The sequence below is a fragment of the Oryctolagus cuniculus genome, chromosome 5 (genome assembly GCF_964237555.1).
Source record: "Oryctolagus cuniculus chromosome 5, mOryCun1.1, whole genome shotgun sequence".
Taxonomy (NCBI): Eukaryota; Metazoa; Chordata; class Mammalia; order Lagomorpha; family Leporidae; genus Oryctolagus; species Oryctolagus cuniculus.
In genome coordinates this window covers 136,530,570-136,548,217 of record NC_091436.1, presented here as the reverse complement: position 1 = coordinate 136,548,217, position 17,648 = coordinate 136,530,570, and the positions used below count along the sequence as shown (strand labels likewise).

Genomic DNA, 17,648 nt, shown 5'->3' with positions numbered 1-17,648 from the left:
TCATCACATCACTATTCACAATGGCTAATAAATGGAATCAACCTAGATGTCTGTCAGTGGACAGGTGGATAAAGAAAATATAAATACATAATGAAAAATATAATATATATAAATACATAATGAAAAATACCTAGCCATAAATAAAAATGAAATCCTGACATTTGCAGCAAAATGAGTGAAATCAGAGGTTATTATATTAAGTATAATAAATGAATCACATGAAGACAATTAGTGTATGTTCTCCCTATGGAGGCTTTAAAAAGTTGAGCTGAATTTAGAACTGTGATTACTAGAAACTAGGAAGGGTGACTAGAGGAGAAATAGGGGCAATTTTGGTAACTGCTACCAAGGCATAGTCAGAATTAAAAAAAAAAAAAAGGAAAGAAGGGTGGATTGAGTGGGGGAGGGAGTTTAAGAAGTAAGGTTATCTTCTTAGAATTGTCTCCATGAAGTACATGAAATCTGTTCTCTTTATATTAATAAATTTTCAAAAGAACTATGAAGGTAGAATTAATGAGTTCTATGTTCTACAGCACAGTGAGGCAATTGTACTCCTCAATACTGGATTATGTACTGTATAAAGAGGAGCTCATAACCGCCATACATAAAGAAAAGAGAAAGAAACATAAATGTTAACTACTTTTGTCAGTTTACATTTTATACATGTGTGGAATAACGTCATACTCCATAAACCTGTGCAAGAATCACATATTAATCTAAAAGTAGATATATGTTGCTGGCCTCTTAGTGCTTTGTGCACTACTTCACCTAATAATCACACAAAAGTTTCAGGGCATGTAGTATTATGACACTTATTGCCAGATGGCAAAACTGAGGTGCAAAGAGACTGTATAACTTGCTCAAAAGCTTAAGCTCATAAGTCCCCTCAGCAGGGTTAACTCAGGAAGTCAAGTTCTAACACCTGCGCTAGTAACTAGGCTCACACAGTATTTCTCCAGAAGAAAGAAATCAGTTGTTTCTGATCCTTTCTATCTCTTCTATGCATGTAATTATAAGATAAATTTATTATCTTTACCAGGTCAAAGTCCTTTTTTCTTGCTTTATTTTACTTTCAGTTTTGAATATGTTAGGGTGGCCAAGGAGAAGCCCGTTGCTGAAGGGATTCTGTGTAGGAGGCTTCTTGCTTCCAACTTCTGAATTCCTTTCGAAAGCTACCTAAGGTTACTCCTACGGCCCCACATTCTCAAAGCAGCTTAGACCAAGAGGCATAGGAGAGCCCTTTGAGCACCAAAGAAGGGAAGTGTAAAGAGTGGTAGGGAGGAGTTCAAGCTGGTGCCGGCGTAGAGCAGGGTCTGAGAAGTTCAGGATGCCTCCGTCTCTCTAAGAGGAACCTAAAAGCTGTGAGTGTTGCGCGAGCAGTTTCTGGGTGATGGGCAAGAGCGAGGGGAGAGAGGATCTGGGTCAGGATTGTGTGGGGTGGTGGAGGACCGGCTGAGTTCTGTCTGCTCCTTCTCTATGCAGGGATGAGTGGGGAGGCATTTCATGGAGCCCAGAGTGACGTTTGTGCTAAAGCCCTTTCTCTCCAAGGCTGCTCATGCCTCCCCTCCACCTCCTTACCCAAGAGACAGAATGTCTCCTTGAATAAAAGAAGAGTTTAGACAGGGTGTACCCTTGTGGAGGGTGGCTACTGACTGTTTACCTGGAGAAGAGAAACACAAAATATACATTGTGCGTCAAAGGCTTCCTCGGGTTTCCTGGCGGCTGTCTGAGGGACACAGGGGACTGCTTCTTAGAAGCCACAGTCTTTTGGCCCCGTGAGTCCCACTCTTGTTACCCCTGCAGTGATTTGCAGGACCCACCTCCACATCATCCCGCCCCCACGCTGGGAAACATGGCGAGTCCCCTGCACATCTCCATGCCAACAGAGCTCCTCTCTATCCTGCTTCTCCAGGCGGCCATATGGGGCTCAGGTGAGGATATTTTATGCTTTTATAACGAAGTTCTCTTGTTTTCTGAATAGAAGAATTGAATCACTTCTCATATAAATCTATGCTAATTCTAAAATCCTCTATTTTGCCAGAATGATTTATTCGCTTGTGCATCAGGACAAATTAGCCACCAGGTAGAATTATTTCACCTATGCCATCTAATTCATTCAGTTCTCAGCTTCATGATGAATGCATTTTCTGAATGCTGCCAAAGATCTGGGTAAAAGCTCTAGCTTTGTGATTTTCCACCTGCTTCATAGAATGTACTACTCTTGCAATTTAAAAATGACTTGCTTCATGTGAAACTAACCTGGTGTTTGTAAGCTCCTCAAAAGCGGAAGCCCTTGTTGCCTTGATCCCTACCAGACCTTCAGGCTGAATATGTGCCATCTATACTTGAGAGAATGAGATGTTGGTGGGCCTCTACTGGGACTGTGTTCTAAAATGCCCGGTCGTTCTGACACTCTTTTTACATTTGGTTCTGTTGATTCCACAGATTCCTTCATAGTGAGCGGCCCCTCGGAGCCCATTGTGGCTAAGCTAGGCTCAGAAACCGTGCTGCCCTGTCAGGTGGACCCACCCATGAATGTGGAGACCATGGAGCTGCGGTGGTTCCGCTCGCAGTACTCAGAGGTTGTGTATGCCTATCGGGACGGAATGGCGCAGGTGGAGGAACAGCTCGTAGATTTCAAAGGGCGGGCAGAGCTGGTGAAGGACTACATCTCCGAGGGCAAAGTAGCCGTGAGAATCCACAGTCTCCGGGTCTCAGACAACGGGATGTACAAGTGTTTCTTTAAACGAGACAACGACTTTGAAGAAGCCACTTTGGAGCTCAAGATCATAAGTAAGTAATTCTCTGCAAATACAGGTAACTCAGGGAAATGTGAGTGACCCATATCTGATTTGATAAGATGATGTTAAATAGGGCACAAACCAGAATTAGAGGTGCTTGAAGCTGTTCAACGTTATAGACACTAGATTTTACCCCAGATGCTGTTGATCTGGGTGCACATGTATTATGCTGTACCTTAAAGATGAGCCACTTCAGCGATTGGCCTTATGCTCAGTGGATTAAGCTTCCGTGCCTGGGACCAAGTCCTACCTCTGCTTCTAATTCAGCTTCCTGCTAATGCTGGGAGGTGGCAGCAGATGATGGCTGAATTATTTGGGTCTCTGCCATCCACTTGAGAGACCTGGATAGAATTCCTGACTCTTGGTGTAAGCTTGGCTCAGCCGTCTGTTGCAGGCATTTGGAGAATGAACCAGAGGATGAAAATCTCTCTCTCTCTCTCTCCCCTCTCTCTCTCTCTCCCCTCTCTCTATCCACTCTGGCTTTCAGATAAATAAACTTTAAAAATGAATTATTTCTATAAATATCTACTATGAAAATAAATAATTTATTCCCCACCCATGTCTCTCCCTGTGCATTTTGAAGGAAAGCATCACAATTTTCAAAATGTACCATTATTTCAAGGACCAGGTCCCTTCTTGGTTCCTGTGATGAGCGGGGGCTGAGCTGAGAGCCCTTAATTGCAGTATTCAGGGGAATTGAGTATGAGGGTTGTGTTAGGGTGGGTTGAGTTGAGGTTGCAGAAGACAATTATCAACAGAGGGTTGAGATCAGAAAGAAATAACCAGATTTCAGTAGCCAAGTGAAGCAGAAGTAGAGAAAACTATTAGCTGAGTGATTTAGGGGTGAAATGAAAGGATCCTGAAGAGAGAGACCAGCGAAGAAAGCTGGAATAGCCAGAACAGAATTGACCACAAGGATTTTGTCACCATCAGTGCTGTTCCATTTTTAATTACAACAAAATCATATTCTTGCTGTCTTGAACTCAACTCAGAAACGTCCAAAATTCAAACTGACAAACCACCCCCTCCACTCCCGTATTCCCTTTTATCTTCCAAAATAATTTCTGCTCTAAGATTGTTCTATGCCCTTCTGGATATCTTGTTCTCTATAACAGTATAATTATATGGTTGATCTTGATCTATAATAAAAAAAACTGTCTTCAAAAATGCTTATGCTAATTTACTTCAAAAAATTAAATCTGTCTTTGATCCCTCAGCCATCAGGCTGGAGTGAAGATATGTCATAGTTATTACTGGAGCTTTCTGCACCTCCTTCCCTTGAGTAAGGATTGTGCAAAAATGCTTGGAGTCCAAGGCATCCCACAGCACTGGGTTGCATAAAGATGCTCATCCTCTGAGACTTTGAGGTGTCACTCCACCATGCACTCCAGAAAGATTAAGTCATGAATACTATTGAAGTATTGATACAAGGTTGGCATTGTGGCATAGTGGGTTAAGCTACCACCTATAACACCAGCAGTCCCTGTGGGTACTGGTTCATGTCCTGGCTGCTCTATGTCTGATCCAGTTCCCTGATAATGTGTCTGGGAAAGCAGTGGAGAACATCCCAAGTTCTTGGGCTCCTGCATTCACGTGGGAGACCTGAAAGAAGCTCCTGGTTTCTGGCTTCGCCCCTTCCCAGCCCCAGTTATTGTGGCCATTTGGGGAGTGAACCAGTGGTGGAAGACCTCTCTCTCTCTCTCTCTCTCTCTCTCTCTCTGTGTGTGTGTGTGTGTGTGTGTTTCTCCCTCTCTTTCTGTAACTCTGTCTTTCAAATAAATAAATGAATCTTAAAAAATAAATAAATCTTGATACAACTCTTCAAAAGGAACCTGAAGTTTGCTGGTCCTTCTGTTTAAGCTTCTCTCTATTTCTTTTGAGAACTTTAGACCACTGATGCTTTTTTCCTACTCAAATTATGCACTTGCTTTAATTAACTAATGTATTCAATGATGTAGAAAGAAAGAAAAGTCTTCTTCATGCAGTTCTTACTCTAAACCAAACAGTGAAGCCTAAAGCTGAGAAGCAATAGTTGGAATCAGGAGAGGGAGGAGTAATCCTAGAGTAAAAGTCAGGTAATGGCTGTAAAAGCAAAGTTAACACCACTGTTAAGAAATCAAGACATTTCCTTCTCTGTAACAATACTAGTATTTGTCACTTAAAATATCTTGCAATATGTTCTCTCTGCAACTCCTTAACAATGTATAGTAGATAATATACAAATATTATCTTAATAAGTACAAATGTTCCATTTACATAAAACTCCATAGTTTATATGAATATTTACCTAGCATTAACTCTTCGATGTTATATCATGATAAGATCATGTATTAAATATATTTTCACAAAAATCTTTGTGCAATGATTTACACTGGTTATTGTATGATAAATTTCTCAAATTATTAAGTTTACATCTCATAGCATAACAATTCAAGTTTCAAATATATCATAAAATTTGTTTGAGCAAATGCATAGTTCAACAATTGCTCCAATTTATACTCCTAATAGCACAGTATGACAATAAACATTTCTTCACACCCTTTTTTTAAAAGATTGATTTATTTATTTGAAAGGCAGAATTACAGGGAGGGGCTTGGGAAGGGTGAGAGTGAGAGAGAATGAACCTGCTATCTGCTGATTCACTCACCTAATGTCTGCAAAAATGGTCAGTTAGGTGAGGCCAAAGCCAGGAGCCTGAAACTCCATCCAGGTCTCCCACATGGCTGCAGAGGCCCAAGTACCTGGGACATCCTCTGCTGCTTTCCCAAGCACAATATCAGGGAGCTGGATCAGAAATTAAGCAGCCAGGACTTTAACACAATGCTGACCCCTCTTCACTCTTAATGACACAGAATATTATATTTTATTACATTTTTACTTGTCAGGTAAAAAGTGATATCCTATTGTTTTTATTTAACCTCATGACAGATATGAATGTCTTTTCATGTATGTCTTACTTGTGTTTTTCTTCTTTCACTTTCCTGTTTATGTCCTTTAATTAACTGTGTGTGGCTTCATGGAGGGACTGTTTTCGGAAATTTTTTGTCAATTTATAGTCACTTTTTTAATCATATAATTATTGGAAACATCCTTTCATCTCTATTTGTCTTATAATTGTATGCTGTCTTTAATTGGAAGAGTTTTTAAACATACATATAGAACTATCAACATTATCTTTCATTCTTCTTGGTTTTTTATGGAAGTTTTTATACCAATGTTGCCAAAAATATTCCACCTTCCTGTGTCCTGATACTTTTTCTGAAAATACACTGGAATTTTAATACTGGCTTTATATGTGTCACTACATAAATTTTCAAAAAATAAACTTGAAAAACTAGTTCCCAGATCAGGAAACAGAACATAATTAGAACCAGGGGGCCAGCGCTGTGGTGTAGGGGATAAAGCCACCGTCTGCCATGCTGGGATCCCATGGGCACCCATTCGAGTCCCGGCTGCTCCACTTCCAATCTAGTTCTCTGTTATGGCCTAAGAAAGCAGCAGAAGATGTCACAAGAGCTTGGACCACTGCACTCACATGGTAGACCCAGAAGAAGCCCCTGGCTCCTGGCTTCGGATTTGCTTAGCTCCAGCCATTGTGGCCATTTGGGGAGTGAACCAGCAAATGGAAGACCTCTTTATCTCTCTGCCTCTGCCTCTCTCTAGCTCTGCCTTTCAAATAAATAAATAAATAAATCTTTAAAGAAAAAAAAAAAGCCAGGAAAATCTGTGTCTCCCCTTTCAGTCACTATTTCCTCACAGGAAATGACTAGCCTGATTTCTAACCTCAGAGATTAGTTTTGTGTTTTTTTTTTTTAAGTGAAAATTTATTTGAAAGAGTTACAAAGAAAGAGTGGAAGAGACAGACATTGTCCATCCACTGGTTCATTCCCCAATGGCTGCAATAGCTGGGGCTGGGCATGGCTGAAGCCAGGAACCTGGAACTCCATCCGAGTCTTCCAGGTTGAGTGACAGGGCCCAGGTACTTGGGCCATCTTCTGTTGCCCTCCTAGGCATATTTGCAAGGAGATGGATCGGAAGTGGATCAGCTGGGACTTGAACAAGAGCTCATGTGGGATGATGACGTCACAGGTGGCTGTTTAACCTGCTGCACCACATGCGATTTTGAATTTCACAAACTCTTTAATGTTTCTGTTTTATTGCTCAACATAATGTTTGTAAGTTTTCCCATGTAGTCACTTGTGTGTAAGTGTAATTCATTTCTGCCTTTTTAAAGTTATCTTGCTTTCAACATGTAAAACTTCAGCCTACAGAAATATTATTTTGGTGTAAAGTTTCATGGAATATCCAAAATATTTTCCAGTGTATGTTAGCTTATCTTTATGCCATTTGTAATTATTTTGGGAAATTTTAACCAATTTATACATATATCACTTTCCATTAATTTCTAGTGGAGATATCAGAGTGAAGTTTAAACTCTCTATGTGATTATGGTAATTTATCTGTCCCCTTTTTTCACAATGTCATGCTCTCAACTTTTTAAGTTTTGTATTTTTAAATTTTATTTTTTATTTATATAAAGGTAACAAATTTTATGTCTTTCAAATACACAGTTTTAAGAGCAAATGATACTTCCTCTCTTCCTTCCATCACACCTGCCCTCCCTCTTGTTTCCTTTCTTATTTTTCTTTTCCTTTTTGCAACGACATACTTTCAAAATACTTTATAACAACATGCTTAACCCTCTACTAATAAAGAATTGAACAAGTATTAAGAAAAAAAAATCATTGTTCCTCAAGAGTATAGACAAGGGTTATAACAATGATCAAATCTCAACATTTCAATATTGCTCATATACATTACATTTTTTGGCCTCTTATATTAATAACTGTAAATAAGGGAAAACATGATATTTGTATTTTCAAGACTGGCTTATTTCACAAACCAAAAGTGTCCAATTGCATCCATTTTGTTGTAAAAGGATTTCATTTTTTTAACAGCTGAGTAGTATTCCCTTATGTATATATACCACAATTAGCCTCTGCTAAGAGAAATTTTTTTTCAACTGTGATATCTTTTTTATTTGTATGACCTGTCTTAAAGTAATAATTCTCGATGCTGTCTAGAATGGTATCTACAGTAGGCTCATGTTACCCATCTTTTTTATGTGTACTTTGCATAAGAAGCCAAATCCACTAGTTCTTGAAAGAAATAGTGACAAAATCTGTTCAGTCACATTACTGTGATTCTACTCTAGCATCCTCTCAGTGAGAAGTAAAAGATTTTCACAGACTCAGAACTCCCTCTTGGGAGTCATGCATTTGTCAGTATCTTCCCCCATCAGTCCACTGATTAATGGGGTACAAGTCTGACCTTTAGAAGCAACTGGTTGATTACATATCCATGCTTATCTTCCATTCTGTTAACCTTTGATATAGCCACTTCTGTGCTGAGGAATGGATATCCCTTCTTTCTCAACACAGGTATAGCTTTTGTCTTATTAGTTGGACTTGGAACTTCAACGGTTAAATTCTCCCAGGAGGTTCAAGGTCTAATTTGTCTCTGTTCTCTTACTTCCCAATGTGACTCTGCTCCATTTTACTTAAGAACAGTTTCACTCAAACATTCACTTCCTTTGTTTAAGAGAGTTGGCAGCTCCCTTGAGTAATTCTGAGATGGATTATTTTCCAGATTGCTTTGTTTCCCTAAAGGGTATCCTCCCTAGGTCAGGGTCTGGTAATAAACATTAGCTCTGCTGTAATTTTTAGCACCAGAAAGATAGTGTAGTTAAAGTTCTTGATGCATGTCCTACATCTGAGATATTGAAGTAAGACTGAGCTAGACATACCATATGATATGAGGTACACTAATATGTAATCTTAGAAGTCAGGGTACTCACTGTCTGTGAGACATAGTGGGTTGTTCTAGAATCTGCTACTGTTATGTTCAATCTATTTGTAAATTCAATCTGACATGAACTGAAGAAACATAAATGTGTTGGCCAGGGAAAAGAAGGAGTAAGGTTTCAAAATAACTAGAAGCAACTTTACTTCTCCAGACACTCACATCATCTAGCTTCCTTCTTTTTATCTGTACTCTGGCAAAGATAGAAAATTTGGAAAAAATTGCAAAGGTAGATTGTTGAAGGAACTATCAGAAATCTCATTCTAAGCTCAAATAGTTTTCCTTGAGACTCCAGGAAATGGAATAGAAATTTATAAATAAAGATATGGAAATGTGGGTGTTTTTCTGAAACAATTCAACATAAACAAATTTCACTCAGCACCTTTTCTGTTATCCTTCTGTGACCTAATTGCAAGTAAGCTTGGGTAGAGCGTATGTGACAGGCCTCAATGGATGTATTAATAACAGCTTCAAGTCTGCTATGATTTGTGAACCACAGATACTGATATCTGTCATGGGAGAACAGAAGCAGCCCCCTCCTCCCACACAGACCTTGGTCCTTCATCCATCTCCTGCAGACCTTGGTCTTTCATGCATCTCCCCACATCGGTGCTACTGTGTAACATTAGAGATTTCTGGACAAGCAACAGCAGGGTTTCACTTGAATGACTTCTCCACAGGTCTTGGTTCTGGCCCTCACATCCTCATGGTGGGTCCGGAAGATGAAGGAATAAGGCTGACGTGTACTGGCAAGGGATGGTTTCCCCAGCCTGAAATACAATGGAAAGGTGAAGGGGGAGAGAAGCTTCCATCGCTCTCTGAGGACGAGACCCAAGATGATGATGGATTGTTCCAGACAGAGGCATCCATCATCATTAGAGACAGATCAAAGAGAGAAGTGTCCTGCTCCATGAAGAACCCCTTCTTTGGACAAGAACAGGTGGAAACAATTTCTATCCCAGGTAAAGTCTTGCTTATTATGTGGATGGGGTGAGAGTCAGGAGGGAGTACTTGGGGATGAGATGGGGTAGGCTTGCCTGGTGTGTGTGTTTTTTTAATCACATGTGAGGGCTCTGCTTCAGAGTCCTTCTTCCCCAGGACCTCGCCTTGGAGGGCAGCATTTGCTGTGACTTTCTTCATGCTTCTGATTTGCCTGGGTGCTGTGGTGCTTCTGGCTTGGAAAAAAAAACAAGCAAAGAAGAGAGTGCAGAATGCCAAGGATGAAAAAGAAAAAGAAAGACAAGCCAAAGGTACACTGTGACTCATACATGGTGGGGTTTATAAATTTGTGGGTCTGTTAGACTGGCTTGATATAGGGTTGGCATCTGTTGGAACATGCAGATATATATACAGATCTGCATTAGAATCCCAAGACCTTCAACAAACCATGGAGTCCAGGACCCCTGTGGGAAAAAAAAATAGAATCTAGTACTTGCTGATATAAACATGAAGTTAGAAAAACCAATCTTAGTAATTCTCAGCAAAGATACAGATTTTTTTGACTCAGTTAAAATTTAGAAGTATTTAGGATCTGGGCTTAGATTATAAACTAAAAAACAGACTTTAGATTTCTCTTATGTTTTTTTCCATTTTAGGATTGAAGAAAGAGCTTGATAAGGTCTCCTTTTTCCTAGCCTTGTAGAGAAATGGAGTCCTTACTCCATGCTTGGTGTCTCACATGCCATTATTTCTTTTCAGCCACACACAGCTCTTTATTTCTCTTGTGCTAGAATGACTCAGACATTGGAATTATCTGCTCTTCCAAAGTGTCAAGGCCTTTTATCCCCTTCCATAGATGTGTATATAGACCACACACAGTCTTGGAAATCTTCTCCAGTAGCCAAGGCCACTGCTTCACAATAGAATAATGCATCCAGTAATATAGGAAGGGAAGGGAAGCCCCACAGTTTGGGCAACATTGTCTTATATTTGCTGAGGGAGGCCATCAGTTCAGAGGCACTTACAGACCTGGGTCCATCAGTGTTAGAAAATGTGCTGTGTGTGCCCTAGGCCTGGTTGTGGGTCTGAGGGACATCATTGTTGGGAGCATCTTCATCTTTCTGCTATATAAAATCTATTCTGTTATTTTGTTTCCATTTTAGAAAACTTGGAGAAAGAGCTTGGTAAGTTCTCCTTTTTCTTTGCTTTGTAGAGAAATTAGAGTGTTTACTCCATGCTTGGCATCTCACAGGTCATTATTTCTTTTCAGCCACAAGGAAGGAACTGTATCAGCATGGTGAGTTCCACTGGTGTTATGGTTAAGCCATTCATCTCATCTGTCCCTCTGTCCTTTTTTTAAAAAAAATCATTTATTTATTTGAAAGGCAGAAGTATAAAAAGAGAAATACACACAGAGAGAAAAATATTCTATCCCTTGATCCACTCACCAATGGACACATCAACTAGGGTTGGGTCAGGCCAAAGCCAGGTGCCCAGAACTCCATCCATGTCTCCCATGCAGATGGCAGGGGCCCAAGTACTTCAGATATCTTCCACTACTTTCCCAGGAGGATTAGCAGGGAGTGCATCAGAAGTGGAGCAGCTGGAGCTCAAACCAGTCCTCTGATACAGGATTCTGGTATTGCAAGTGATGGCTTAATCCACTGAGCCACACTATGGGCCCCTGTCCCTCTGTTCTGATCACCTTCTATTCACCGTTTTTGGTGAAAGGGATCTTCCACCCTAAATTGCCTAAGATGGTGAAACACATGACATCTATACAGGACAGATGGAACTGAGAGCAGTGTATCAGTTACATGTACTCATGGCCTGGGGGAAGGGGACACTGTACATTACACAGGACCACAGAGGAGTTGCCCAAGAGAGTTAAGTGAACCATGAAGGGAGGTAAGAGGCAAACTGTAGCAACAAGAAGAGGAGGTGCTCACTATTTTCTGAGGAAGTAATGCGGCTTAGCTTGCTTGAATAAATTTGCATGCTGGCATGGAAATGATGCCCATTAGCTTGAGAACCAGGAGGGGCTCAGCTGGGTTGAGTATAGGGGTTTGAGCAGGGGAGGGAGCTTTCCTATCTGGTGGGGAGCAGGGGAACCTTTGTCACTTGAAGCAATGTGATCCCAAAGATGTCAGGGCAACACATAATATTTAGGCTTCAACATACAGCCCCACCTTCACACCTGCACCCTCTTCTCAAAGGACCAGACCCTTAGATTGGTGGAATGCTAAAAATGTCAGTAGACCAGAATATGTAAAAGAACACAAATACACTAGAATTATCATTAAGAGACAGACCACAGAAACAACACTTTCAGAAACCTCAGATTTCATATAGTCACAGTACATTTCATTCTCTGCAGTGAGGGCACCATGAATGGAAGCATCTAATTCTTTTCTTTTATTTCAGACTGGAAAAAAGCAAATTTATATGCTGGTGAGTAAATCTGATGCTGTCTGTGGCTTCAGCTGACCCAGGATCTTGTGAGATAGCAGACCATTGTCCAGAGACACGGCATCTTCTAGAGATTTTATTTTGAAACCAATGTGGGGTGGGTGGCAAAGGAATATCCCATTAGCTCACAAAATATGTTCTTGGCATGTTTTACCATAGAGTTTATTTTCTTTTTAGACTGGAGAAAGAAAAATTTCGAAGCAGGTGAGTTATTACCTTGTTCCACTCAACCTCTTCTATACAAATGAGAAGCACTCCTGAGAAGTCCTCTCATGGCCTTCATTCTAAGTCTCAATGGCTTCCTTTCTGTCCTGAGACCATGTATTCAAACAGCATGCATGGACGGTCTCTGACTTACAGCCTTTCAACTTTAAAATGGTAAAAAAGCAATTTGCATTTAGTAGAAACATTACTTCAAATTTGAATTTTGATCTTTTCCTTGTCAATGTATATCATGATGCTATTCTTAAATATTTTTCTATTTATTTATTTTCCTTTTATTTGAAAGTCAGATAGACATTGACAGAAAGAGACAGAGAGACAGAGCCATAGAGGCAGAGAGAGAGAAAGACAGAGGGAGAATATTTAAGTTGCTGGCTCATTTGCCAAATTTCCACACAACTGCTGGGCTTGGGCCAGGCAAAAGCCAAGAGCCCATAACTTCACCCAGATCTCCCACATAGGTGGCAAGGACTCAAGCACTTGGTTCATTAACTGCTGCCTCTCAGGTTGCACATTAGCTGGAAACTGGATCAGAAACAGCATAGTTGGGAGTAAAATCAGGCAATCTAAAATGCAATGTGGGCATCCCAAGTGTTTGCTTAAGCTGATTTGCCAAACATCCATCTCAACACAGTACTGTTTCATATCACTGGGCAGTAGCAGTGAGTTGCAGCTCCTGATCATCCAGGCAAACACTATCCAGGATAAACCACTGGATGCTCTGCAGGGTGCTGTGTTGATAGCATTTTTTGATATTGTGTTTTTATTTTGCCTCCCATTATATTATCAATAAATTACATGAAATTTTCAATACATTGTTGTAAAATAGGCTTTATGTTAGATGATTCTGCCCAACTATAAATGAATCTAAGGGATCTGGCTACATTTCAGATGGTACCAGGTAATCTATTTTTTTCAGGTAATCTTTTCTAGGATGTTAGGTAGAATAGGTGTATGAAGGACATTTTCAACTTGGTATTGTCAATTTACAACAGGCTTATTAGACCCACTGTAAGTCAAGGAGCATCTTTATATAACTATTTATTCAGTGCCAAGTAAATAAATATATCCTGATCTCTGGCTTAATAGGAAAATATTCATATAAATTGTGATACATATTTTGAAGGAATAAGAGATTATCAAGAATAAAAAAAGTGGATTAAAGGGTTTCCTAAACGGAATTATTATTTAAGCTGGCACTTCAGCAAATTCATGGATTTCTTCACATGAACAACATTGGAAGAATGCTTCAGTCAGAAGGAAGTTTATTGTATAACCAGCCTGACTCAGGAAAGAGCTTGTTGAATCACAATTAGAAAAATATAATAGGAGTACATGAGAAATAAATGATTTGGTCACTATATAAACCCATAGAAAAATGATACTGAATAGGCTTAAATGTAGGCAAGCACACAGTGACTGAGAAGATGACAAGACTTAACTCTTAAGAGAAAGAAAAAAAAATAACAGGCTATTTACAGAAGGGTGGAAGACCTCATCCTAAAATACACGACACTGAGGATTGTCAAAAGCAGTCATCCTGACTGGATTCTGGAACAGACGGTTACCTGAAGTCCTGTCCAGCTCTGGACTTCCACTTCCTCATGTGTCTCCTAGAACAGAACACAGGTTGTCTTGCCTACCTTTCGTTGTCTTTGTCCTATTTCCTTCCTTTGTCCTTACACCGCGTTTCCATCTTTCTTAGGGCCAACAAGCCTCCCTGACTGACTGATCTTTTCTTCCTTGTTTTCCCCACCCCTGCAGTGGATGTTTCTCTGGATAAAAACACAGCTCACCGTAGCCTCACCATATCTGGGGATGGAAAACGTGTTTCTTTGGAAAAGAATGTTGTTCAGAACTCTGATGCTTCAAAAACACAGGGGACAGGAGGGTCTGGAACCATCTTCAGTGCTGTGGGTCAGAATTGCTTTGCCACAGGGAGATACTATTGGGAAGTAAAAGTACTTGGGGAGAAAGAAATGGGACACGGAGCTCGATGGGCTCTGGGTATTTGCCCTGAAACAGTGAATAGAACAGGGTGGTTTGTGGAAAATACAGAGAAGAATTTCTGGTTGGTGGCCTACAAGGAAGGAAAGGTCACGACCCTCACCTCCAAGCCAGAGTCTCTGTCACTAAGAAGTTACCCTGAGAGGATAGGAGTTTTCCTGGACTGGGAGGCTGGGGATTTGTCCTTTTACAACATGGTGGATGGGTCCCACATCTATTCCTACACTGGCATCAATTTCTGTGGGAAATTCCAGCCTTATTTTAGCCTGCAAGGTGCTGGCACATCTATGACCGTCTGCTCAGCTTCGGGTCAGACTGAAAATGTTCCCAGTTCTTCTGCAGAGACATCAGTAACTCACTTAAGGAACTCTGATACAGATGTCCCTCAGGAAACTAACACTCTATTATCTCCATAAGAAATAAAGTGTCAGCCCACAGGTACCCCGACTGCTTCTACTCAAGCTTCTTACAAGTGTGTTTTCCAAAAAGCTGTTCTGGGTGGAGTAGGTCCATTTCAACCCCTTTCAAAGAGGAAGAGGCAGGAAGAGAAACAGGGAAACTGGAAAAAATCCAGGGGGGATTTCCTGTACAGTTCTCAATGGGGAACAGCAGTGTCTTTGTGGACAGCAAGGTTTGTTACAGATAACGCCAAATAAGTATACGAGTCTTAAACCGTTGCTTAGTATGTGTTTATGCAAATACATTTAATTACATTAAAAATACCATGTATATGAGCAAAATTGACATTTTGAGATTTGATTGTTTCTAGCCCTTGTCTATACTCTTGAGGAACAGTGGTTTTTCTACTGACTACTTGTTGAGTTCTTTATTTAGTGGAGGGTTAAGCTTGTGATTATAAACTGTATTAAAACTATGTCATTGTGAAATTTAAAAGAAAACCAGGGGGAGGGAGGATGGGAATGAGGCAGGGAGGGAGGATAGGGTGGAAAGTATCATTATGCTATTAAAACTGTACATATAATAATATCTAAAATCTGTTCCTTTTATATAAATAAATAGTTATAAAATGAAAATATATATCTTCTTTTTTTGCTGTTAGATGTGGAGGAGGTTGATGTTGTAATGGAAAGGTCACATTTCAATGAATTCTCAATACATGATACCACCATTGGAAATAAACAGAAATCTGCTAAACTCCATTGAAATGTAATAGCTCGGCTTGTGTGTTCTTCAGTTACCAGTGCTCCATGGCCTTCTAATGTTAGAGTCTGCCAAGGGGCAAAGTCCAATACAAAACCATAAATCAAGTCTTCTGAGTGGAGTGAGCCATTTTCTTTAGCAAATTCCCACTGTTTAATAAGTCCAAAATTGCATCCTTTGTGAGAATGTGAATGGCAAAGGAATTTGTATTGCAGTTTATATTTTCAGAGAGAAAATAGCTAAGTAGGAATGAAGAAACGACCATATCCTTATGGATAAAGAGTCACTGCAAATATTACAACTTTTCTTTTTGACCATATTCTTTCCACTGTATGGATTTCTATTGGTCTTTACTGCATCCAAGCCTTCACCAGCTACTTAGCACCAAGGTTATACCTTCAATGATATGATATATGAGCTTCTGTTGTCAAATGAATGCTGCTTTGTGGATAATAGAAAAGATACACTTAGATTTTTCTACACTACTGACAGATCTTTAAGCTAAATTCTGAGAAGGTGTAGCCTCTTGCTGAAATTTCTCTATGCATAGTCACTAAGTGGTATTGAATACAGTATTTGTACCCGGGAAGAATCAATACAGAGCCCTGAATCCTAACTTCCACTTAAAGTAAAGAGAGGGCTTACACAGAGGTGATAAAGGCAGAAGAGGGGTTAATGAATGGTGGGAAAAATTAATAGGTTAATCAAATTAATGTGGTAAGGAGGGATTTCTGGACAACAGACTCTTGTACACAGGTGTCACAACAACAAATGGGAGTGAAACTATAATATAGAACAGAGACAATAATGGGTTCATTTAAGATATTTTACTTTTTAAAAATAAAATTATTTATCTATCATTATTTAAGAGGCAGGGGAAAGAGAGAGAGAAAAAAAGATCACTCCCCCAAAGACCTGAAATAGCCAGGGCTAGTCCAGGCTTGAAGTGGGATCCAGGAACACAACCCAGATCTCTTGAGTGGCTGGCAGGAGCGGAATTACCTAATCCATTACCCTTGCCTTCCAGGGTCTGCATTAGTAGCAAGTTGTAGCCAGGAATGAGAGCTGAGAACTGAACCCCTCTCTTTTGTGAGAGATGAGCATCTTAACTGCTAAGCTAAATGCCTGGACCCTGAATATTTCACTCTTGTTGTACTCTTTGGAAATTCAGCATGAGATTTCCAAACGCATTTTTTTAAAACTTTTATTTAGCAAATGTAAATTTCCAAAGTACAGTTTATGGATTACAATGGCTTCCCCCACCCCATAACTTCCCTCCCACTTACACCCCTCCCATCTCCAGCTCCCTCTCCCATTCCATTCACATCAAGATCAATTTTCAATTATCTTAATATACAGAAGATCGATTTAGTATACATTAAGTAAAGATTTCATCACAAGCGCATTTTTAGAATCTCTTCTGCAGGGACCTAAATTCATGTTTTATTCTACAAGACTCTTCTACCCATCACATCTCCACTCATTTTAATGGGATTATGCCTTTCTGGAGGTGGGCAATGAAAGACATTGTGAAGGTAGATGTCTTGTTTGATTCAGAGTTGTAGCAATGTCAGAGATACCAATGCCTGCATTAGCCTCATCTGTAACTGAGGGTAAGTTAACAAGCAGGGAGAGGTCTCCAAATAGCTTGTAGTTTCTGGAAAAGTAATGACCATAAATTCATCATCTGGCTTATTCCATTAATTCTTCATTGGTGGACAACTCTGGAAATCTTATTTTAATCAAGTTTATTACAATATGACAAGACATTTAAAAACTGAGTGACGACTAGAATGGTCAAATGCCTAAAACAAGAATTGTGTCTTATGTAGGATTATATCTCTATAGGTTGTATCTAACCCCAGGATGCAGTGAGCCTAAAGGTATGGACTCCTGCTTCTGGAGGTTGGTGCAATGATGATATTTGCCATTTTCCAAGCAGTGGGAGTCCTTTATTAGGATTGGCAATAAGCAAACCTGTTACACATTTGTTATTCCATTTATGTGAAATAACCAGAATAGAAAATTTCCTAAAGACAAAGGGTAAATTGGTAGTTTCCAGATGCTGGTGGGAAGAACAACTGAGGACCAACTGCTTAGTGGGTATGGAGTTTCCTTTAGGGGATGATGAAGATATTCTCCAACAAAATAACGATGGCGGTTGTACAACATTGTGAATATATGGAA

The 17,648-nt window shown here is 39.9% G+C and overlaps 1 protein-coding gene across 3 annotated transcripts; it reads left to right on the top strand.

The window, feature by feature from the left end:
- The first annotated feature begins 1,080 nt into the window (after positions 1-1,080).
- Positions 1,081-15,334, top strand: LOC100351205 (butyrophilin subfamily 1 member A1-like). 3 transcript variants are annotated; one of them, XM_008249235.4, is made up of 10 exons: positions 1,081-1,361; positions 1,814-1,931; positions 2,446-2,793; positions 9,344-9,625; positions 9,746-9,913; positions 10,766-10,786; positions 10,873-10,899; positions 12,027-12,053; positions 12,249-12,275; positions 14,058-15,334. In XM_008249235.4, exons 2-10 carry the CDS (start codon positions 1,853-1,855, stop codon positions 14,714-14,716), a joined length of 1,638 nt encoding a protein of 545 aa, XP_008247457.3. In that variant the 5' UTR covers positions 1,081-1,361; positions 1,814-1,852; the 3' UTR covers positions 14,717-15,334. The 3 variants fall into 3 exon arrangements, with proteins under 3 accessions (XP_008247457.3, XP_069930812.1, XP_069930814.1); XM_070074711.1 differs by having other exon boundaries at positions 1,804-1,931; XM_070074713.1 differs by lacking the exons at positions 1,081-1,361; positions 1,814-1,931 and adding an exon at positions 2,062-2,083.
- The last annotated feature ends 2,314 nt before the right edge of the window (positions 15,335-17,648 follow it).

Bases quoted from the DNA above. Each gene is read 5' to 3' on its own strand.
- LOC100351205 (XM_008249235.4), top strand. From the start codon at position 1,853: ATGGCGAGTCCCCTGCACATCTCCATGCCAACAGAGCTCCTCTCTATC. The intron at 2,794-9,343 runs GTAAGTAATTCT...ACTTCTCCACAG, and splicing joins TTTGGAGCTCAAGATCATAA to GTCTTGGTTCTGGCCCTCAC. The intron at 9,626-9,745 runs GTAAAGTCTTGC...GCTCTGCTTCAG, and splicing joins GGAAACAATTTCTATCCCAG to AGTCCTTCTTCCCCAGGACC.